The 18,158-nt window shown below is 33.5% G+C and overlaps 1 protein-coding gene across 2 annotated transcripts; it reads left to right on the top strand.

Moving 5' to 3' along the window:
• Positions 1-77: 77 nt before the first annotated feature.
• LOC128179843 (AT-rich interactive domain-containing protein 5B-like) lies at positions 78-16,503 on the top strand. Of its 2 annotated transcripts, XM_052847499.1 has the most exons (12): positions 78-208; positions 412-669; positions 5,328-5,535; positions 6,639-6,875; positions 7,152-7,264; positions 9,162-9,315; positions 9,747-9,799; positions 10,003-10,100; positions 11,123-11,270; positions 12,200-12,286; positions 12,605-13,786; positions 14,254-16,503. In XM_052847499.1, exons 1-12 carry the CDS (start codon positions 188-190, stop codon positions 14,539-14,541), a joined length of 2,847 nt encoding a protein of 948 aa, XP_052703459.1. In that variant the 5' UTR covers positions 78-187; the 3' UTR covers positions 14,542-16,503. The 2 variants fall into 2 exon arrangements, with proteins under 2 accessions (XP_052703459.1, XP_052703460.1); XM_052847500.1 differs by lacking the exon at positions 12,200-12,286.
• The last annotated feature ends 1,655 nt before the right edge of the window (positions 16,504-18,158 follow it).

Genomic DNA, 18,158 nt, shown 5'->3' with positions numbered 1-18,158 from the left:
TTGATTCATTTTAAAAATGAATTCAGATATTTTTTCGTGACGTGGCTGATATTATGAATAAATTATGCTAATGAGCTTCAACTTCTGCCGGTGTGTGACGTCACTAATTAGGTCCTAAATATAAAGTATTGTTAGTGTGTTGCATGCCATGCTATTGGAGCAATGAAAAGAGTAATTTAATCATAAAATGGATGAACAAAATGTAGAGGTAAGTCTAAGAAACCACTTTCTGTGATTCGAAGCGTAGAAATGCGAACTTGTTGATATTTTTCTTTTGAATTTAAAGAAATTTTATTAGGGATATTTATCGAGTGACCTAGATGTGGGCTCGAAATTTATCAGTGATTTGAGCTGCTTTGTATACATGCCGATATATGAGTATTTCAATGGGAATAAATGTCTTTATTTCAGAAATGCGGCTCTGCTATCGGAGAACATGCTTCAAATACATTTTATAAAGCAATTAAATTTTCAAAAAATGGTCGATATAGAATTTTAACCCTGGGTGAATTTTTCTACATAAAAATAACGAAATTGAGAGATGTTTGCGTGGGGGAGCTGCAGATGATTTGGACAAACAAGCAAGATGAAAATCAACTTATATGCAGCGTGCGACTGTATGTGTTGCCTGAACATACAGATACAGGCAGGGAGGACGAGCATGGAGAGGTAATTAATTAATTCACTAATTATTGTTTTTTTTATATCATGTTTTTTTGGTTGTATTTTTGTGTCTTGTTAATTATTCCATTTCATGTTTACAAGTTGTTTTTACATTGTACATTTTTATGCTCTGATTTTGACAATTTGAGCAGGAAGAAATCATGCTATTAAACTTGTTTGTGAATAGAATTCTTTCCAGTTGAACGATTAGCACATCACTGATATAAGCGATTATTATACCGGGGGGATAAAGGCAGGGAATTTTACACACCTTTCACACCTGGGTGACTTTTGATTCTAATTTCTCAAGCTAATTAAAAATTAATTACACACATAATACAAAGACAGTGCTAATTTATTTGAAGCAGTTATGAATAATTTGAAGATAAAAAGAACACCCCCTTATGGTACCCCATTTAATTGTTTTTCACATCCAATAAATGTCAAATAGTGACTTTTGTTCTTTTTCATTAAATATCTAATACTATATATTCAGATGTTGTGTCATTTTATCCCCATTGGTAAAATCAATAAATATTTGCAACGGTTTAATTGCAGAAATCTAAGACTCGTAATAACAAAGCCGTTTTTCTTTATTCATAATGAATCGCTGATGGTTATATTGATATTCTTCTTCCTTGCAGTCTTATAGATTTTCACACACATACACACACATTGCAAAGCAAACATATAAACAGGGAGAAACGAAATAGATATGAAGATTGGGGACTAACTCAACATATGGTATTCATTTCCTGTGGCTAACTCACTAAATCTTATTCCATTAATTTTGATTTTATAACAGTTATATTAAAATAGAATATGACAATTTAATGTGCGTAGATCTGTTATATAAAATATCTACACACACAAAAATTGTAGCTTAAAATTTATTTGTAAAAAAAAAATTCATATCATGGTTGTTCATTGATTTTTATCTGAAGGTTATGCAGAAAATGTATCAAATGAAAATGATTCAATTTTTGTAGAATTGAGAATGTTAAATAATTAATATCGTGGAGAAAAGAGTGTGTAGTGATAATATCTTTACAGTAAAGGACTGTGTGTAATTTAAATATCTTTTAATGATATTCCTCTGGGGTCAAGTAAATTGCTTTGTGCTAGATTAGTTTGTTGACTCAAGCACACTGGCTTTGAATACCGAGGCCTTCAAAGGGGTACCTGTAACTTAGAGCAACTCCAGTGCATGCTGGCTTCATTTTAAATCTGATGTTTGGCAAAATTCCAAATAGTAAATTTCATTCCTAAAACAAATTAGCAGTAAAAATATATATTAATGTTGTTTTAAATTATTTCAGTATGAACATATTTTATTGCCCATTATGGCCCCTCTTGTACAACATATGTAGATAATTTTGTTTACATAAGATTATATTGTTGTAAAGCAGCTAACATGTTGCAATTTTACATAATTTTACAAAATATATTTTTACTTCCCCTACTGCAAATTTGCACTCATGCATTTATTTATTTTTCAATGCATCCTAGAAGTAAGATTATGAATAAGCCATTATATATTGGCTGTGTTCAGCCTTAGCTCTGTTATCAGAATCAGACCCTAGGCTAGCTATGTTAATTAAGTGAAGGGTGTCAAATTACATACACTCTGCCTTCCATCACTAACAATAAATATAATTCACCCACTATATACTACTCACTGATGCTTGTCAAACGACATTTTTTTATCAAACAGTTTTAGCAAAATATTTCTCATTTACTTCATTTAAACAAAAGAATTTTAAAGTAATCTGATGCAAGCTAAAAAAATCTTTGATGTTATTTATAGACTTTTAAATTTCTCAATTCAATACAAAAAGAGGGTAGTACATTTAAATGTGATCTATTCAACTGGTATTTCAAGTCAGGATAAAATTTTGGTTATAATGTTACTCCATTACAAAGCCTTTGTTAGTGTGACAGAGAGTTAAATCTCCGCTCAAGTGTTTAGAATTTTTAATATCCTGATATCCCGAAGTGCACTTCCGAAATGTTTCTTAATGTACAAGTCAACACACATTACAAGATATTCACATGCAATAAAACGCAGAATATTTTCAAACACGAAGTGGATTATATTTGAATATTTAATATTTAGTTATTCATTGTTTCACATAAATCTTACTCTTTGTCTGAATAAAACAAGAGAAAATAAATTTCAAAAATAAAATGATTCATTATGTACAAATTACAAAATGTACTGTATGATATAATTTAATTTGATGCTAACATATGACTGAGAAAATTATTGTCCAAGTTGAAAGGAAAAAGGAAATTAAAGGAGATTCCCTTATTGAATTTCAAAATATCAGTCAGTTTATTTTCCCGATATTTGTATTAATTACATGAATTTGAGTGGAGTGTGTGTGTGACATGAATTATGTAGCGGCGGTGTTATTTGACTTGTTCTATATTGATTGGACAAACAAAAACCGGATTATAGATAACCTGTGACTGTTTAATCATCTACACAAAACTGTCAAATGTTTAAGGATCTTGTACTTTAAAACTTGATAAACATGTATAATGACTCATTCCCTGAAGAAAATGATATTTATGTGTATGGTATTTATCATAATAAAATAGAACAGGCTTGTCTTGAAACATGTCATTGTTGTTAATTTTGAATGTATCGATTAATAAATAACATATTTTTAAAGGGAAAAAAATACGTGCAATAAAATTCAAGCCATCAACTTTTTGAATGAATAGTGTGGTTATTACATGGTCATGCTCGAGTGATCTGTTGTGCTGGTTTTTCTTTTCACCTGTGTTCTAGAAAGAGAGGATTTAATGTTACTTTTCAGCGATATTGGAAAATTCTATTATCTGTATAGTCACACAAAGAGATCCCCATTGTAGTGAGCCAGTACAAATTGTGTTCAGGCAGAAACCCGGATTTTGTTGAAATGTACCTGTCTTACTGACTCTCATATAATATTATCTCAAAATTCATATTTACCTAAGCTAGAATGGATCAAATGTAAATTGTTGAATCTATGCAGTGAATCAAATTTCATATTCTACATTTTATGTTTTCAAGTTCCTTTCATCAAATTACAATCTTTTTTTCAAACTGGATATGAAGAAAAATAATATGATAACATATAAACAACAAATTTTTTTTTGCTAGTGAGTTAGTTCTTTCAAATAAAATGAATACATGTTTATTGGCATTTGGCGGTGAGTTATATTGTGTATAGTGTCAGTACAACTTCTGGGGGCTTGTTGTGATTCACACAGTCACATGTGTGTTTTGCTAGAACTGTAGTCAGCTCAGCTTTCATACACAGCTCCTTGCAGTAATTTAATGGGAAAATAAATTACATTTGTTATGAAGGTTTAATATTCTTTTCCTTCCTTTTTTAAAGGCTCATTTGTACTTTTGAGTTTTGGAAATCTGCCATTATATTTTTTTAGTGTTTAGCAAGTTAAAAAAATATTTTTTTCTTATATAATACAGTAAATGATGCAAGGAATTTTTCTATAAAGGCATATTTTACTATTCAGATTGAATGTAAATTTGAACTAATCTTCTGGCAAACAAAATAAGATAAACCAAAACAAAATTCTTGTAGAAGATGTGATCAGTTGATAATATATGCACCACATTCTGCACTGAGTTTGGGTTTCAGGTCTTTCATTAAGACAAACGTATTTCTGTGTAATGTGTGGGTAGCCCCATTTCATGCACAAAAACATGATATATTGACAGGAAATGTTTGAAATTTTTAAATGTCACATTGTTTGGTATTTTATTTAATGACATGGTGTCAAGAGGGTTTTTTATCTCTCTCTCTCTCTCTCTCTCTCTCTCCCCTTGAAATTAATATTAATGTTTAGGTGTAAGAAAATTGACCAATATTTAATTGAGGCTTTTAGGTGCAGCTATATTTTGTTGAAATTTTATCTTGCAATGTTAAGCAGTGTACAGATGTACCAATTATTCTTTTCTTGCAAGCTAAAAAAAAATCAATTTGATGATTACCTTAAAATGGTATAGTCTATTTCAATAATGTATAAATCTATAGCTGCAACTAATGTAATGTCATTAACAAACATTGATCTTTTGATCAATATAAGGTGTTATGCAAATCTCTTTTTATTCATTAAGATATGTTTAGAATAGGTTCTGCTCTGTTGCACATGTACGCATTTTGAAATGTAGCTGTAACAGCGGCCTTGGGATTATAGACTGGTGATGTAACGTCCTACGAGTGTCAAAACAGGAATTTATTAAGATTAATTCTATCAATGCCAGTAGGCTCACAGTTTTATAAACTTTAATTAGATCATTTTTCCATTGTTGATGAAAACTATTTCTATAAAAAGTTACCAGATAATGAATCATTAAGCATGAAGTGAAGCCCCTTATGACTTACATGTGTATACCACTGTGAAGTGAAGATAAACAAAGGAATAAATTCTAGTTTTAAAATAGATCAATGCTTTGATGTTTCATAAGGTCAGAGGTTAATTATGGATATCTTAAGTTATTAACTAAGCATGATGCTTATCAAATCTGCACAATATGAGGTTTTTAGTTCAAAACAAAAACCAATAAAGAAATCCCAAATAACAGGCTTGTTATAATTACAGTGGATTGCGCTTCACTTCTGACAATAATGTGATTTAATTTTGTTTAGGATGAGATCCTTGCCATGTCGGAGAAGCTGATCCTGAAGGCCGGGGACCTAGTGCCGCTGTTGATAGAGAACGTGACTTGGACCTTCGGGCGGCCTCTGTGTCAGGAGGAGAGCCTGTCCCCCCACAAAGAGGAGTTCCGAAATATCTTTGTCTGCAACAAAAAGGGACTTAACTTCTCCGATGTTGAAAAGGAAAAGGAAAAGATAGGTAAGGTTTTTTATTGCCGTGTTTTAAAATAGAAAGCACTAATAAAACAAGACCCTAAATAAACAAGGTTGTCAGAAATTAATTTCAATTTATTATGTATGTTAATAAATTGTTGATATTATATAATAAATATATTATATATTATATTATTAAATCATAACATTTATGATAAAGAAATATATATTTCTTGTACAGACATAATTGTAATTTGGCTATTTTAATACAGTGCGTAGGATATTCATTATGTATGAAATGATATATTAGAATTAGGTCCATGTTTCATGTTAATTCTTCATTAAACAGATTATATATAGCTGTACTGCCTCAGCATCCCCAGTATAATCAATAGAGTAGTTGTGGGCCATTTAATCCTCTCATGCCCTCCCACGTGGACTGCCTGAGAAATCAGGAGAAAAGTCATGCTGGTTTCAGTCCCACACATGCTGCAGAAACAGGGGATTACTGTCACATATTTATTTTATTTATCACCAAAAAAATGACACATAATTACGCTCTCAAGTCATATTGTTCAATGTTGGTGGACATATTTTCACTTCAAAGATGTTTAAGAGTCCAGGTTTTATAGCATTTCAAAGATTTGTTGGCAATGTAAATGAATACCAGTATTTTTAAAAAAATATTACTATAACTCTAAAATGTACTTATGTACATTTATACAAATTATATTGATCTGCAAGTATGAGTTGTATAAAATTAAAGCTACCCAACCACTTTAAGATTTTGTGTTGGTGTAATTTTGAAAGGGCAATAAGTATCTAACTTCCTTATTAGTCAGTCTAAGATTTATGGCAACATGTTTTTATGCTTTTATATACTTTTGTGTTAAAGTTTTTGTTATGCAATAAATGATATTGGAGTATCTGGCATAAAACTGGGGTCGTTTATAAGTCCCTGATAAAACTAGAGGCAATGGTCATGGTTGACCTTGGTAAAACTAGGGGAATTGGTCATGGTCACTTTAACTTTGAGCGTTAAAGATTAAAGGAATGTGAAAAATGTATAGCTAAATGCTACAAGAAAGGTGTAGTATAAAATTTTCTTCAGGAGATGCTGAAAATATTGAATGATCTTTATTATTACAGATGACAAGGGTGACCTAACATCGACTCCTCTGACGATCCTCAGTTTCGCCCAGTACTGTAGATACAGGACAGTGCTAAAGAGATTGGAAAACATGGTGGACAAATGGTTAAGAAATGCAATTATTTGTGCCATTGGAGGAATTGTGACCAAATCCAAGAATGCCAGAATCATGTTCTGTAAGACGACCGTGGACGTCCCTGAACTGGATGACCTTGAGATTCGGTGTGACCATCTAGGTAACATTCATTATCTGCATGGTGACATGATGTTGATCAACCTACTGGTCGCTATAATAATGTGATCCTACTCAACACATTGCATTGGATTACAAGGATCTTTATTGTCGATCACGAAGAAAAAATTTATTTCTAAAAAAAGGGAGGGGGCAAATCTTGATTTTATATACATGTATATTTAAATACTGTCTGCTTTAGGAGGAGAAATTCAGAGAATGATAACATTATCTCGAGTTTCTTAATTCTTCTTTTTTCCATTTTTAAAAAAAATATTAGCTCCTTCTCTGAAAGGGAGGCCGAGGAAGAAGAAATCGTTGACCCGGAGCGACTCAGACAGTTACGAGACTTCATCAGATATCTCCACTCCTGGAGGAAGGAAAGATGTATTGGTAGGTAGTTCTGAAAAAAAATAGTTTGCCTGTAGAATAATACTGTAGATTCCTTATTTTACGCGAGTACTTAATTCCACAATTCAGCCGTTTTCCATAAAATCGGAAGAACGTAAAATGGCGAACGCCCAATTGTCATCATAGTTTCATGTAGTTTACATATGTCCAAAAAATAAAAGATGCGCTTCTTGCGATTTTATGCGTTAAAATAAGAATCTACAGTAATTAATCATTCAGTACTAAACATTCCCACAGTCAGACATAGCTTTACTGTAGTATCCTTATAAAGGAGAAACAGTGTATGGGACACCTTTATTTTTTGAAGAACTGTCTTTTAATAAAGAGAATAAACAATAGAATTGACTATAACTTATAGATAATTTTTTTTGTCTCTATAAACAGCCTTTATATCAGAGAGCATAGACCAGTTTGTTAAAGTTTCAGCTTTTTATTTGTACTTAGTTATTGCATGGGGTTGTAATGAATTTTTCTCTTATAAGAAATTATAAATTCATTTTATGGTAAAAAAAAATTTACACAATTTGAAATTTTAACATAATGATTATAATTTGGACATGATATTCTCTCACCTACATGAAGATTCCAAAATGTTCATACCACATTTAAAAAAAATGAATTTGACATAGGGGCCTATGTTAATGTGGTCAATGCTGGTGGGTTCCTCTACAGTTTAATTTGTATTTTGTTTTATGTTAAAAAATCAAGAACATGACTGTCAAAATAAGCTGATGAGAGTTCTAACATTTGAAATTATTTAATAAATGCTGCTGTTACATTGTACTACTCCGAACCTGCTGTTTTACTGATTCTATAAATAACAGATGAATGTCACATTAAATGTCTGAAATAACATTACTTGTTCCAAATTTTCTATTAAAAGTTAGCTTAATATTGAGTTAAAAATTATACTGTTTTATAGAATTAATAAAATTAATAGCCTGAGAGTGTGACATTAAATGCCACCACTCGGTCATTGTCGTATATTTATGTTAATGAAGTGTATGCGGGTTGTTTGTCCTGTTTAAGGCTGTTATTTGTGACGTTTTGTCGGATGAAGTATCTGTAAGTGTAACATTGACGCTATAATCATAGCATATCCATTTTTATCTGAATACAAAGATGATGTTTTAATGCCATCAGAATTAACTCAACCATTAGTTAGACTGGCAAATAGTTTGTTTAAATAGGAAATCAAAGGAACTAAAGTGAAGAGTATGACTATTGATCAAATGTATATTGCATCACTGGATATAAGTTGTTCAGAATAATGTATTATGCACATAAAATATCTTTTAAAAGCTCTGTATCTAAATTTAACTAAAACGGAAATGACATTTAAAACAGCTCTTTTATGCACCGTTTACTGAATTGAGGATATAATACCCCATTACTAGCGTACATTTGTATCCACTGTGTTCAGATAACATGTGGCCACTTAAACTCATACAATATAACAGGCCAGGCACTTGGACTATAAGGATTGTTTTTTAAGAAATAAAGGAAATTTTAAATATAATTCTGATTATAACTTCATGCAGTGTTATTTGCTTTCATAGTTTATCGATCAATTGTTATTGATTGTTAGCTATCTGTCTACATAAATGTTTAGCTGTTCTATGCATAAATACAAAGACCTTTTTGCACATTTAATAAACATCAAATAAAAACAGGGAATGGTGGTTAATATTAAGGGGGAGACTAAAGATGTACTTGTTTCTGACAGTTGGTTAATAATATTGAAGGGAGACTTATAAAGTATTTGTTTCTGACGGTTGGTTAATATTGAAGGGAGACTTATAAAGTACCAGTATTTGTTTCTGACGGTTGGTGAATGTCGAGGATACTCTAATGGAGTACTTGTCTCTGTCCATTACAGATTGGGAAGAGGGAGTCGGCCCTCCGCAATGGTTTGAAGTTTGACAACAGTCAGGTCAGTGCTGAGGAACAGGAGTTTTTATTCAATCTTCACTGCTTCATGAAGAGGAGGAACACCCCCATCAGCCGTATCCCCTCGCTGGGCTTCAAGCAAGGTAAGGATCCCTACGGTCCACCACAACCACACAGCTACACTGTATCTGGGATCCCCAGGGTCCACCCCAACCACACCGCTACACTGTATCTGGGACAGTCTCTCTGTATTGACAATTCCCAGTTCAGCTTCTGATGTGCCTGTCTATTCATAGATAAATGTTACTTTTATCTGTCTGTAGTCTAATGTTACCTATTAAAGTATTTATAATTTTATGATTTTTTATTCAGTAAGACACTACCTACCGGTAGATATCAAATTCAAATTTCTGCTTACTATGTTTGAAACAGTTAATGATATTGATTATCAATACATGTATCCAGTATTTGATTGACATGAACAGTTGGATGTTTGATAGCTGTTGATGATATATTCTATAACAGTGTGTAATATCACAGAACTATTAAAGGACTCATCATTTCTTTATTTCAGTGGACCTTTACTTTTTCTACACTTATGCTCAAAAACTAGGGGGATATGAAATGGTGAGAGCTCATGATTAATAGATAAAGCAAGTAATGTCTGATCATTCAAAGACTTTTCTATGAATAAGTCATCCTCATCAATATTGATAAAAATATTTGAGCTTCTTTTGATAAACGATACTAATTTGTCTATATAAAGGGTAATGAGTTCACATCTATTGAGCTTGTTTTGACAAAAGTTTCTACCTGTTTGTTATTTTAAGGTGACACAGAAGAGGTTATGGAAACACCTTTACGACAGACTCGGAGGAAATCCAGGAAGTACAAGTGCTGCCACCTGTACTCGAAGGCATTACGAAAAGTAGGTCACTTGAGACTGTTACTATTCTAAAAATATGAAAGCAAGACTGTCTCTTTTTTTAATTATTAATCATGAGAAAATCAATGATATCCCAGTAAATTTACTTTCAGCTGTTGCAAGCTGCAAAGTTTAATTTTGTTATGTTGCTAGAAATTTGATTTTTCATGTGATCATCATCCCCTATCTAAAATATTTATATCGTACCTTCATCATTGAGTTAAATTTTCAAAGCACTTTGCATTTTAGGGATGCGTGAGGGGGAATATAAAGATATTTTGAGAGAGAGAGAGAGAGAGAGAGAGAGAGAGAGAGAGCATTTTATTTTCCTTATTTATAAACAACATATATTTGAAAAATTAATACTCTTGAATTATGCAAACCATTTTTTTCCTCAATGCAAACACAAATTGCAACCCATTTAAAAGTGTTAAAACTGAGATTTATGATAGTTTGTTTAAAAAAAAAAGGAATTAAAGCCAGTCAGGAAGGGGGCAGGAAATGCTCATTTTGTAGGAACAGTTGTTAAATCATATGAATTCCTGCTCTTACAAGGATGATATCGAACAAGGTCTGGAATTTTTCTTTGTTTGATATGTAAAATACTGCTATTATTGGTTAGTGTTTCCTTTTTCCTTGACCTTTGGTATTTGATGATAATCACAATTAGTGGAAACAGTGCCCTGTTGTTAATTTAAGACTGTGCTTATTTATTCAGATCTATACTTTCTGTATATGTAAGATATACACATTTATTTATTGATATTTTGAAATCCAATTTAATGCATTCATATAAGCTTTTGATTCTACAAAAATTGAATGCATTTTCCACATGTTAACATAATATAAATGCAGATTCTGTAGTGTACATTGGCTCTTACAATTACATGTACATTCAAATAAAATGTAAAGTGAAAAAACTTAATTGAAATCACTGTATTATAGAATTTTTCACATTGTAATAACACATGATGGGGGCATAATACTTGCTGTGGAATTCTATAGATGAATTTTGTCTTTGACAGATTATTACTACCTTATGAGCGATATGACAAAGGCCGCAATATTGAAAAGAAACACTCCAAACATCACAAGGAGGAACCCTCCACCACACACAGGGAAGACAACTCTTGTATGACTCCAACAGAGGACGGATTCTCCAAACCTAGAAGGGTGAGCATCTGATCACTGTGAGGCCCCATACAGGTGTTGGTGAAACACGGCTCCCTCAGCAACTGTACAACTTACCTGTAGATGTGTTCAGTTTCTATACTGGCCTAAGACCAATTCTCACCAAGCAGCATTTCCTACCACCATTAAATTGTGACGTTTCATTGAACTGGTACCTTGTGAGAATTGGTTCTAGGTCTGTACAGTATAAAAGTGTTGCATTGTCAATGAATTTTTCAGATACTGTACTGTGTACACATAGGTGTGTTACATAAATCTCATGATCATAAAGCCAATTAAGACTTTGTTTTCAAATCTTAACATGAGAAGCCAATTGAATTTGGATATTTATGCACCTGGTGTTGATAAATCTTTCCTGTTAGCATTTGAGGGCTGGTGGCAAAATGGAGAATAGTTTCTCTTGTGTAGTAAATATTGTACAGTTTTAAATATACAACACTGATAATCATGGCCAATAAGCCCATTTCCAGGCCTACATGTACATGTATGTATGAACATGTGACCAAATTGAAAATAATATATTGACACTCTATTTTTATCTAAAAATAGCCCTTAAAAGTTAACGAAAAAAAAAATAACTTCATATCAATGTGCACATTTTCTAATATCACACAATGCACTATAAAAATACTACCACTATATTCACATTTCCCCACCTCTCATTTCCCCTTCAGCACCAGGGACATCAATTTGTTTAGACAACTATTCCTTTGTGACAGACCTTCTAAATTATTATGTATTTCATACTAAATGTAATTTACAAACTTTGAAATTTATTTCTACTAACTTGAAGGATTAACGATACGAATTTGAGTTAACTTGAGCTGTCATCTTGATTAACCTAACAAAATATCTGTGTATGGTCTGTGTATGTTGCATGGTGGTGAGTGTTGGTTTCTTTATACTAACAGAGATTTAAAACCACTCTGACACTCAGACAGAGAGCTGAACAGTGGGAACAAATCCGAAAGCTTAAGGAGAGGCAAAAAGCCATCAAAGTAGGTTTCTATCCCCAGAGCACACCTGAAATGTAATGTGTAGAAACAGACAGTTTTTTGATGCATATATAATTTCTGCAAAATTGCAATGTACAATTACCAGTATTTTGCTAAAAGTTTTGTCCAAAAATACTGTTTTTGATGAATCCCACACTAAACATACTTGATGGCCTCCTTCACTTCATGTTTTAAATGATTGACTTGCCAGGAATTAAACACTTAAATTTAGAAGATTTGGTTCCAGAAATAATATTTCAATATTTTGTACAAAAATGATCAAATTAGTCATATGGATTTATGATTTGGATCTTGTTACAGGGCAGAAAACCCGGACGACCAAGGACAGTGAAGAATCTCCTGGATAGTTCAGAGAAAGAGAAGACACAGGCCCTCTCCTACACGAGCATTAAGACTGAGATTAGCAGTAGAGAGGAGACAGAAGACGCCCCAGGGGACAGGCTGGAGGGCTCTGTTATGATCAAGGAGGAGAAGGAAAGTGTGTCAGACAGTGAATCCCATGTACAAACTGTGTTCAGCCAATCGAAACTCTTCCAGCAAAACTCAGTGCAGGGGTCATCTAGTACAAGCATGAACCACTCCAACGCCATGGAGAGAGACGTTCCCAATATCCCGGTACACCAGGCAGCGTTGTTTTATCCACAGACATTTGTCCCCCTGGGTGGACTGCATCCTATGGGACTCCCGCTCATGAATCAACTACCTATGGGAATACCCAGGTTTCATAATCATCCATTATTCAGTCCAGCTTCATCAGAAAAGCAGCAGCAATCATATCGTCCAAACATCCTAAGAAACTCGCAGAAGACACCTCAAGAGATCCGATCAGCCCATGCTTCATCCAAATCCTCAGGTTATCCACTCTCAAAGTCTGTGGACCCGTCTCCAAGTTGCCAGACTTCTAACATGTCCCCTGCTTCATCATCAGCAGCATCCTCCCCAAAGACACTCATGGTACCTCCAGCTCACTCCAATGGCCTCAAAAGGTCCTTCTCAACAAATCATCAAAAGGTTTCCACTGCTTCAGCTCCAAACTTTGCCAATAAGTCATTGTTGTTTGATTTTGAGAGTCCCAAACGTCAAAAGCTAGATGTTGCAGCTATTAATAGCTCAGAATGTTCTGATGAGCCAACAGACTTAAGTATGAAAACTCTTAAAAAAAGGACTGGTTCAGACAATGTTGAGAGAACTGGTACTCCCAGTAGGGACACCCCAGAGAATCTGTCGAATCGGGAGAGATCTCCCTCCCGAAGTCGGCCACCAGTCCATTCTAGTCCTGCAGGCTCGGAAGCACCTACTGATATTCCCCACAGTGTGTTCAGTAAGCGGCCTTCATCTGTGTTCATTACGTCACCTACTTCCCTCAGCAGTAGCATGGTAGAGCTCAGTAATGGACCATCTACCCCCTCACAATCTCAGGAGGGACTCCGGTCAATGAAATTCGAGTCCCAGGATCTCAGAAAGTCCAGGAGTGCTATAAAGGTAACATTTTAGTTGGAGTACTATCACATCTACACTGTTTTGATGAATTTATAAATATCTCTGTGTTACCATATGCATTGGTGAACATAGAGCAAACTTTTGTAATGCTTTAAGAGATTAAACAACAACGGAGATATATTGCTTTTGATTATTGCTGAAGATGTTAATAATGTTGAAATAGGGTCTGGGAATTACAATATGATTGAACTTCATAATCTTTCACTTCTTGAACACCATGCATGTAATTATACCAAAGTGAGTAAAGTTCGAACTACATGTACTGTTTAATGAGTTGAGAACTTTGTAATACTTGACTCTCAAATCTTTGGTTATTCAGGCCCATTGAGTATAAGCTAATGAAGTTTGACAGTACCAGTATTTGTTTTCAACCAGTTTACAGTTAATCAATTATCATTTTGATACCTTTCTGTCCTTGTGTATATCACTGAGTTTTCTGTATATTTCAGGGTTCTGAGTCCTTCAGTTCCAGTATGAAGGCTGCTGGCCTACCAGAACTTCCTCCAGGAATGGTCCACCCAGCATTCCTACACCCTATGATGCGTCCCTCAGTCCCCATCCCACAGAGCGGCTACTTCCCCATCCCCCTACAGCTTCAGCAGCTGTACCAGGCCCAGCTGAGAGCTAGTGCTGCCTATGACGGCCTTCTACAACGAGACCACGCCTCATTCAGCGGAGTCCCCCTCCCAATGTTTGTTCCACAGATGCCTCTGTACTCACAGAGAGACAAAAAGTGACCGGCTGTGCAATCTTTGTCAACTATCCTTTATAGCTATCTAATTTGAAGTTTGGGTTACCTCAATGCAATTATTGGAGTATATTTTTAAATATTTTCTCTGAATACTGATTTTGATGTAGAAGTTATGGTATACTAGTACATGTATATTGTGTATTCAATGTGCAAGGTTGAAATTTCTTGTGAATGATTCCACTACAATTTAAGAAAACCCATCAAATCATGAGAAATTCCAAGTCTGTACATCTCCCGGGTAGATGTAGAATCTTAAGTCGTGCTGTTGGCGACACTGGTTCTAACGGAATCTATATTTTGTTATTAACCCCTGTCCACTGTTTTCAAAGTTGAAATGTGTATGTTGATTTTTCATATGATGCTGATAGCATGTTTTTGTTTTTTGTTTATAAAACTTTTTCTTATGATATGTTACTACAAATGATTATCCTAGCATAATACAGATTTTTCTATAGAATGAGTTTAGACCGATATGTAGTTATTGTTTGGATGAGATTAGAATGAAAGAAAACTCATTGTAAAGAGTTCTGCTCGTGCATAAATCTGCAATGATGGCGACTGTAAATCACTTTTACTGTGCTGCATTTGAAAACTGAATTAGGATACTTAAACACCTGTTTTTGAAAACTTTTTTTTTAAATATAATTTTTTACAATGTATAGTATAACTTACTAATTTTTATCTTTAAGTGTACAATGTACCAACAGCAATATTTGTTCAGACTTTGGTTTAAGTTTCTTGGGAAGTAAATGATATGCTAATACATGTACTGCTTGACATGTAATTACTAGCTGTGCATTTGTGTGATATGGGAACAAGCATCAATCTAGGCACAGGTATTAATTGGGGGTAGTACACTAGACCGTGGTAATCACTAGTGGTAGATTGTACTTCAGACTTGTAGGCATTTACTATCAGATTTCATTGAGCAGAAAAGTGATTTACAGTAAAGCAGCATGTGTTCCATCTCTTGTGTACGCAACAGAGAAGCATGCCCACTGGTATGACAACTGCTGTGGTAGCTATTTTCTATTCCCACTTCAAATATTCATGAACACAAAAAAAATGCAATTTACTGATTTCACATAAATTTAGTAAATATGATACGTTGTTTTCAATGCTTTTTTCCTTAAGAGAATCACTTTAAATATATCGGCATTGTTTTTCTTTTTAACATGGTATTGGGTATATGTTAATTTATATTTTAAAATATTTGTTTTTATCCGATCTTATTAAAATTTATTTTGCTATGTTTATCTCAAAACTTAGAAGTGCATTTGCAACAGTGAGGATGTCATCCTAAGTTAACTGGAACAAGTGAAGTTTCCATCTGTAGGGCAAATTCTGGACTGTTGTGTACAAAGAAACGGAATGTATGTGTCTGTAGCAGGCGCCCAATAAACAGCATATTGATGTTAGCTTTAGTCTAGATTTTATATTATGGTAGTACTTTACTTTCCCTATAGCTTACAACTTCCCTTTTTTATAAGTCCCAGATAGAGAGTCATTGAGAGATATTGTGTAGACATTTTTGTTGTTTACTTTGGAGTTTCTATTGTTTTTTATAGTACTTTTTGTTGGTTGTTTATTTTTTTCTACCAGATCTGCCTTACAGTTTATTTTGTGGAGATCAGAGAGAATTGTCATTTTAAACAAATTCCAAAGACTGCAATAATGTGAATGATTTGATATTATCAGAAGAAATTATTTTATAAATCATGCTGTAGGAGAGTAACTCCGAGTTGATACTCCTGTGAAGTGCAATTCTCACCAGAAATCATTACTGATTAAAAGTGTATGATGTCTTTCAACACTCTGCAAAAGTAATATCACCAAAGTCATGAGCCAAGAACTCCATCAAATTAAGAATATATTTATATTTGTGCATTTTGTTATGCAACTAAAATGTCGGTTACAAAGATTTATAATAAAGATATACTAGATTCTATAGTAAGTGGGTTTTTTTCACTAAAGGGAACAAACTGACCATAATAAAGGACCTTCATGCAAGTCCTCAGATCAAAATCAAACCAAACTGAATCTTAGCCAAGACTATGTTCAAACAAAGAAAAGACTGTTATGATCTGTGAAGGTGCTAGATCTAGACATGACCAGAATTTCTTTTTTGCTATTTTCCAAAGTGTAATTATCATAATGATAGGTCTTCTTAAAACTGAAATAGATAAGGCATAATATCCTATCACCCCTGGAAATGTATATAAACAAGATGTTTGTAAAACACTTATGCCCCCCTCCTTTTGAAACATCTGTGAAGAAAATGAATGGAAACTGCAAATAATTAAAACATCTGCAAAGAAAATGAGCAGAAACTGCAAACAATTGGAATTTTTCTTTGTCTAAGGGGCATAACTCTGTATAAAATAGCTCAATTGTACCCAAAATTAAACTAGACCTAGATATTATCATGATTTTACCTGTATACCAAATTTCATTTCAATATGATCGTCCTCTGCGAAGAAAATGAACGGAACCTGCAAATAATTGGAATATTTCTTCGTCTAAGAGGCATAACTCTGTATAAAATAGCTTGTTTGTACCAAAAATTAAACTTGACCTAGATATTATCATGATTTTACCTGTATACCAAATTTCATTTCAATATGTTCATCCTCTGCGAAGAAAATGAACGGAACCTGCAAATAATTGGAATATTTCTTCGTCTAAGAGGCATAACTCTGTATAAAATAGCTTGTTTGTACCAAAAATTAAACTTGACCTAGATATTATCATGATTTTACCTGTATACCAAATTTCATTTCAATATGTTCATCCTCTGCGAAGAAAATGAACGGAACCTGCAAATAATTGGAATTTTTCTACGTCTAAGGGGCATAACTCTGTATAAAATGGCTTGTTTGTACCCAAAATTAAACTTGACCTAAATATTATCATGATTTTAATACCTGCATACCAAATTTCATTTCAATATGTTCATCCTCTGCCAAAAAAATGAATGGAAACTGTTGGTGGACTGACCAATTAACCGACAGAGACAGACAGCAGCAAAGCAATAAGCCCTCCCTTCTTTGAAGGGGAGTATAAATATATACAGGATTTTGAAATCAAAGGATGACAAATGTGGGAATCTTGTCATTTGGATTAAAAGAATTAAAACATACTGAACTGTTTATCAACAATATCAAAGGAATTCTATTGCAGTGTCAATACATGTATTTGACAAGTGAAAAACTGTTAATGTGACAGCAAACCGGGTTTTCTTTCATGTGAACTGTATCCATAATCCATGTCAACCATGAGTTGATCAACACTGTATCCAGTGAAATGGAGTCGGTACCCTATATGCAATATTTTGCCAAAAAATGACGAAGTTCAAAAGCTGGTATTTTTTTCACAAATTATCCGAAATCAAAATCCTAGCAATATGCACATCTCTGATATATGTACAATTAATTGATCTGCAAAAGAACAACTTCTTATCTTGAAAACTGTAGGAGTTATCCGTACAATGAGGGTACCCTTTTGGCAGCTGCCCGCCCGCAATTTTCACCATTTTAATAACCGGATTTTTCCGTTGGAAAACCCGTTTTTAAAACAAGGAAAATAATTATCCAGATTTCCCAA

Source organism: Crassostrea angulata, chromosome 4, assembly GCF_025612915.1.
Source record: "Crassostrea angulata isolate pt1a10 chromosome 4, ASM2561291v2, whole genome shotgun sequence".
Taxonomy (NCBI): domain Eukaryota; kingdom Metazoa; phylum Mollusca; class Bivalvia; order Ostreida; family Ostreidae; genus Magallana; species Magallana angulata.
The sequence above is the reverse complement of the archived record's forward strand: the minus strand, read 5'-3'. Positions and strand labels throughout refer to the sequence as shown.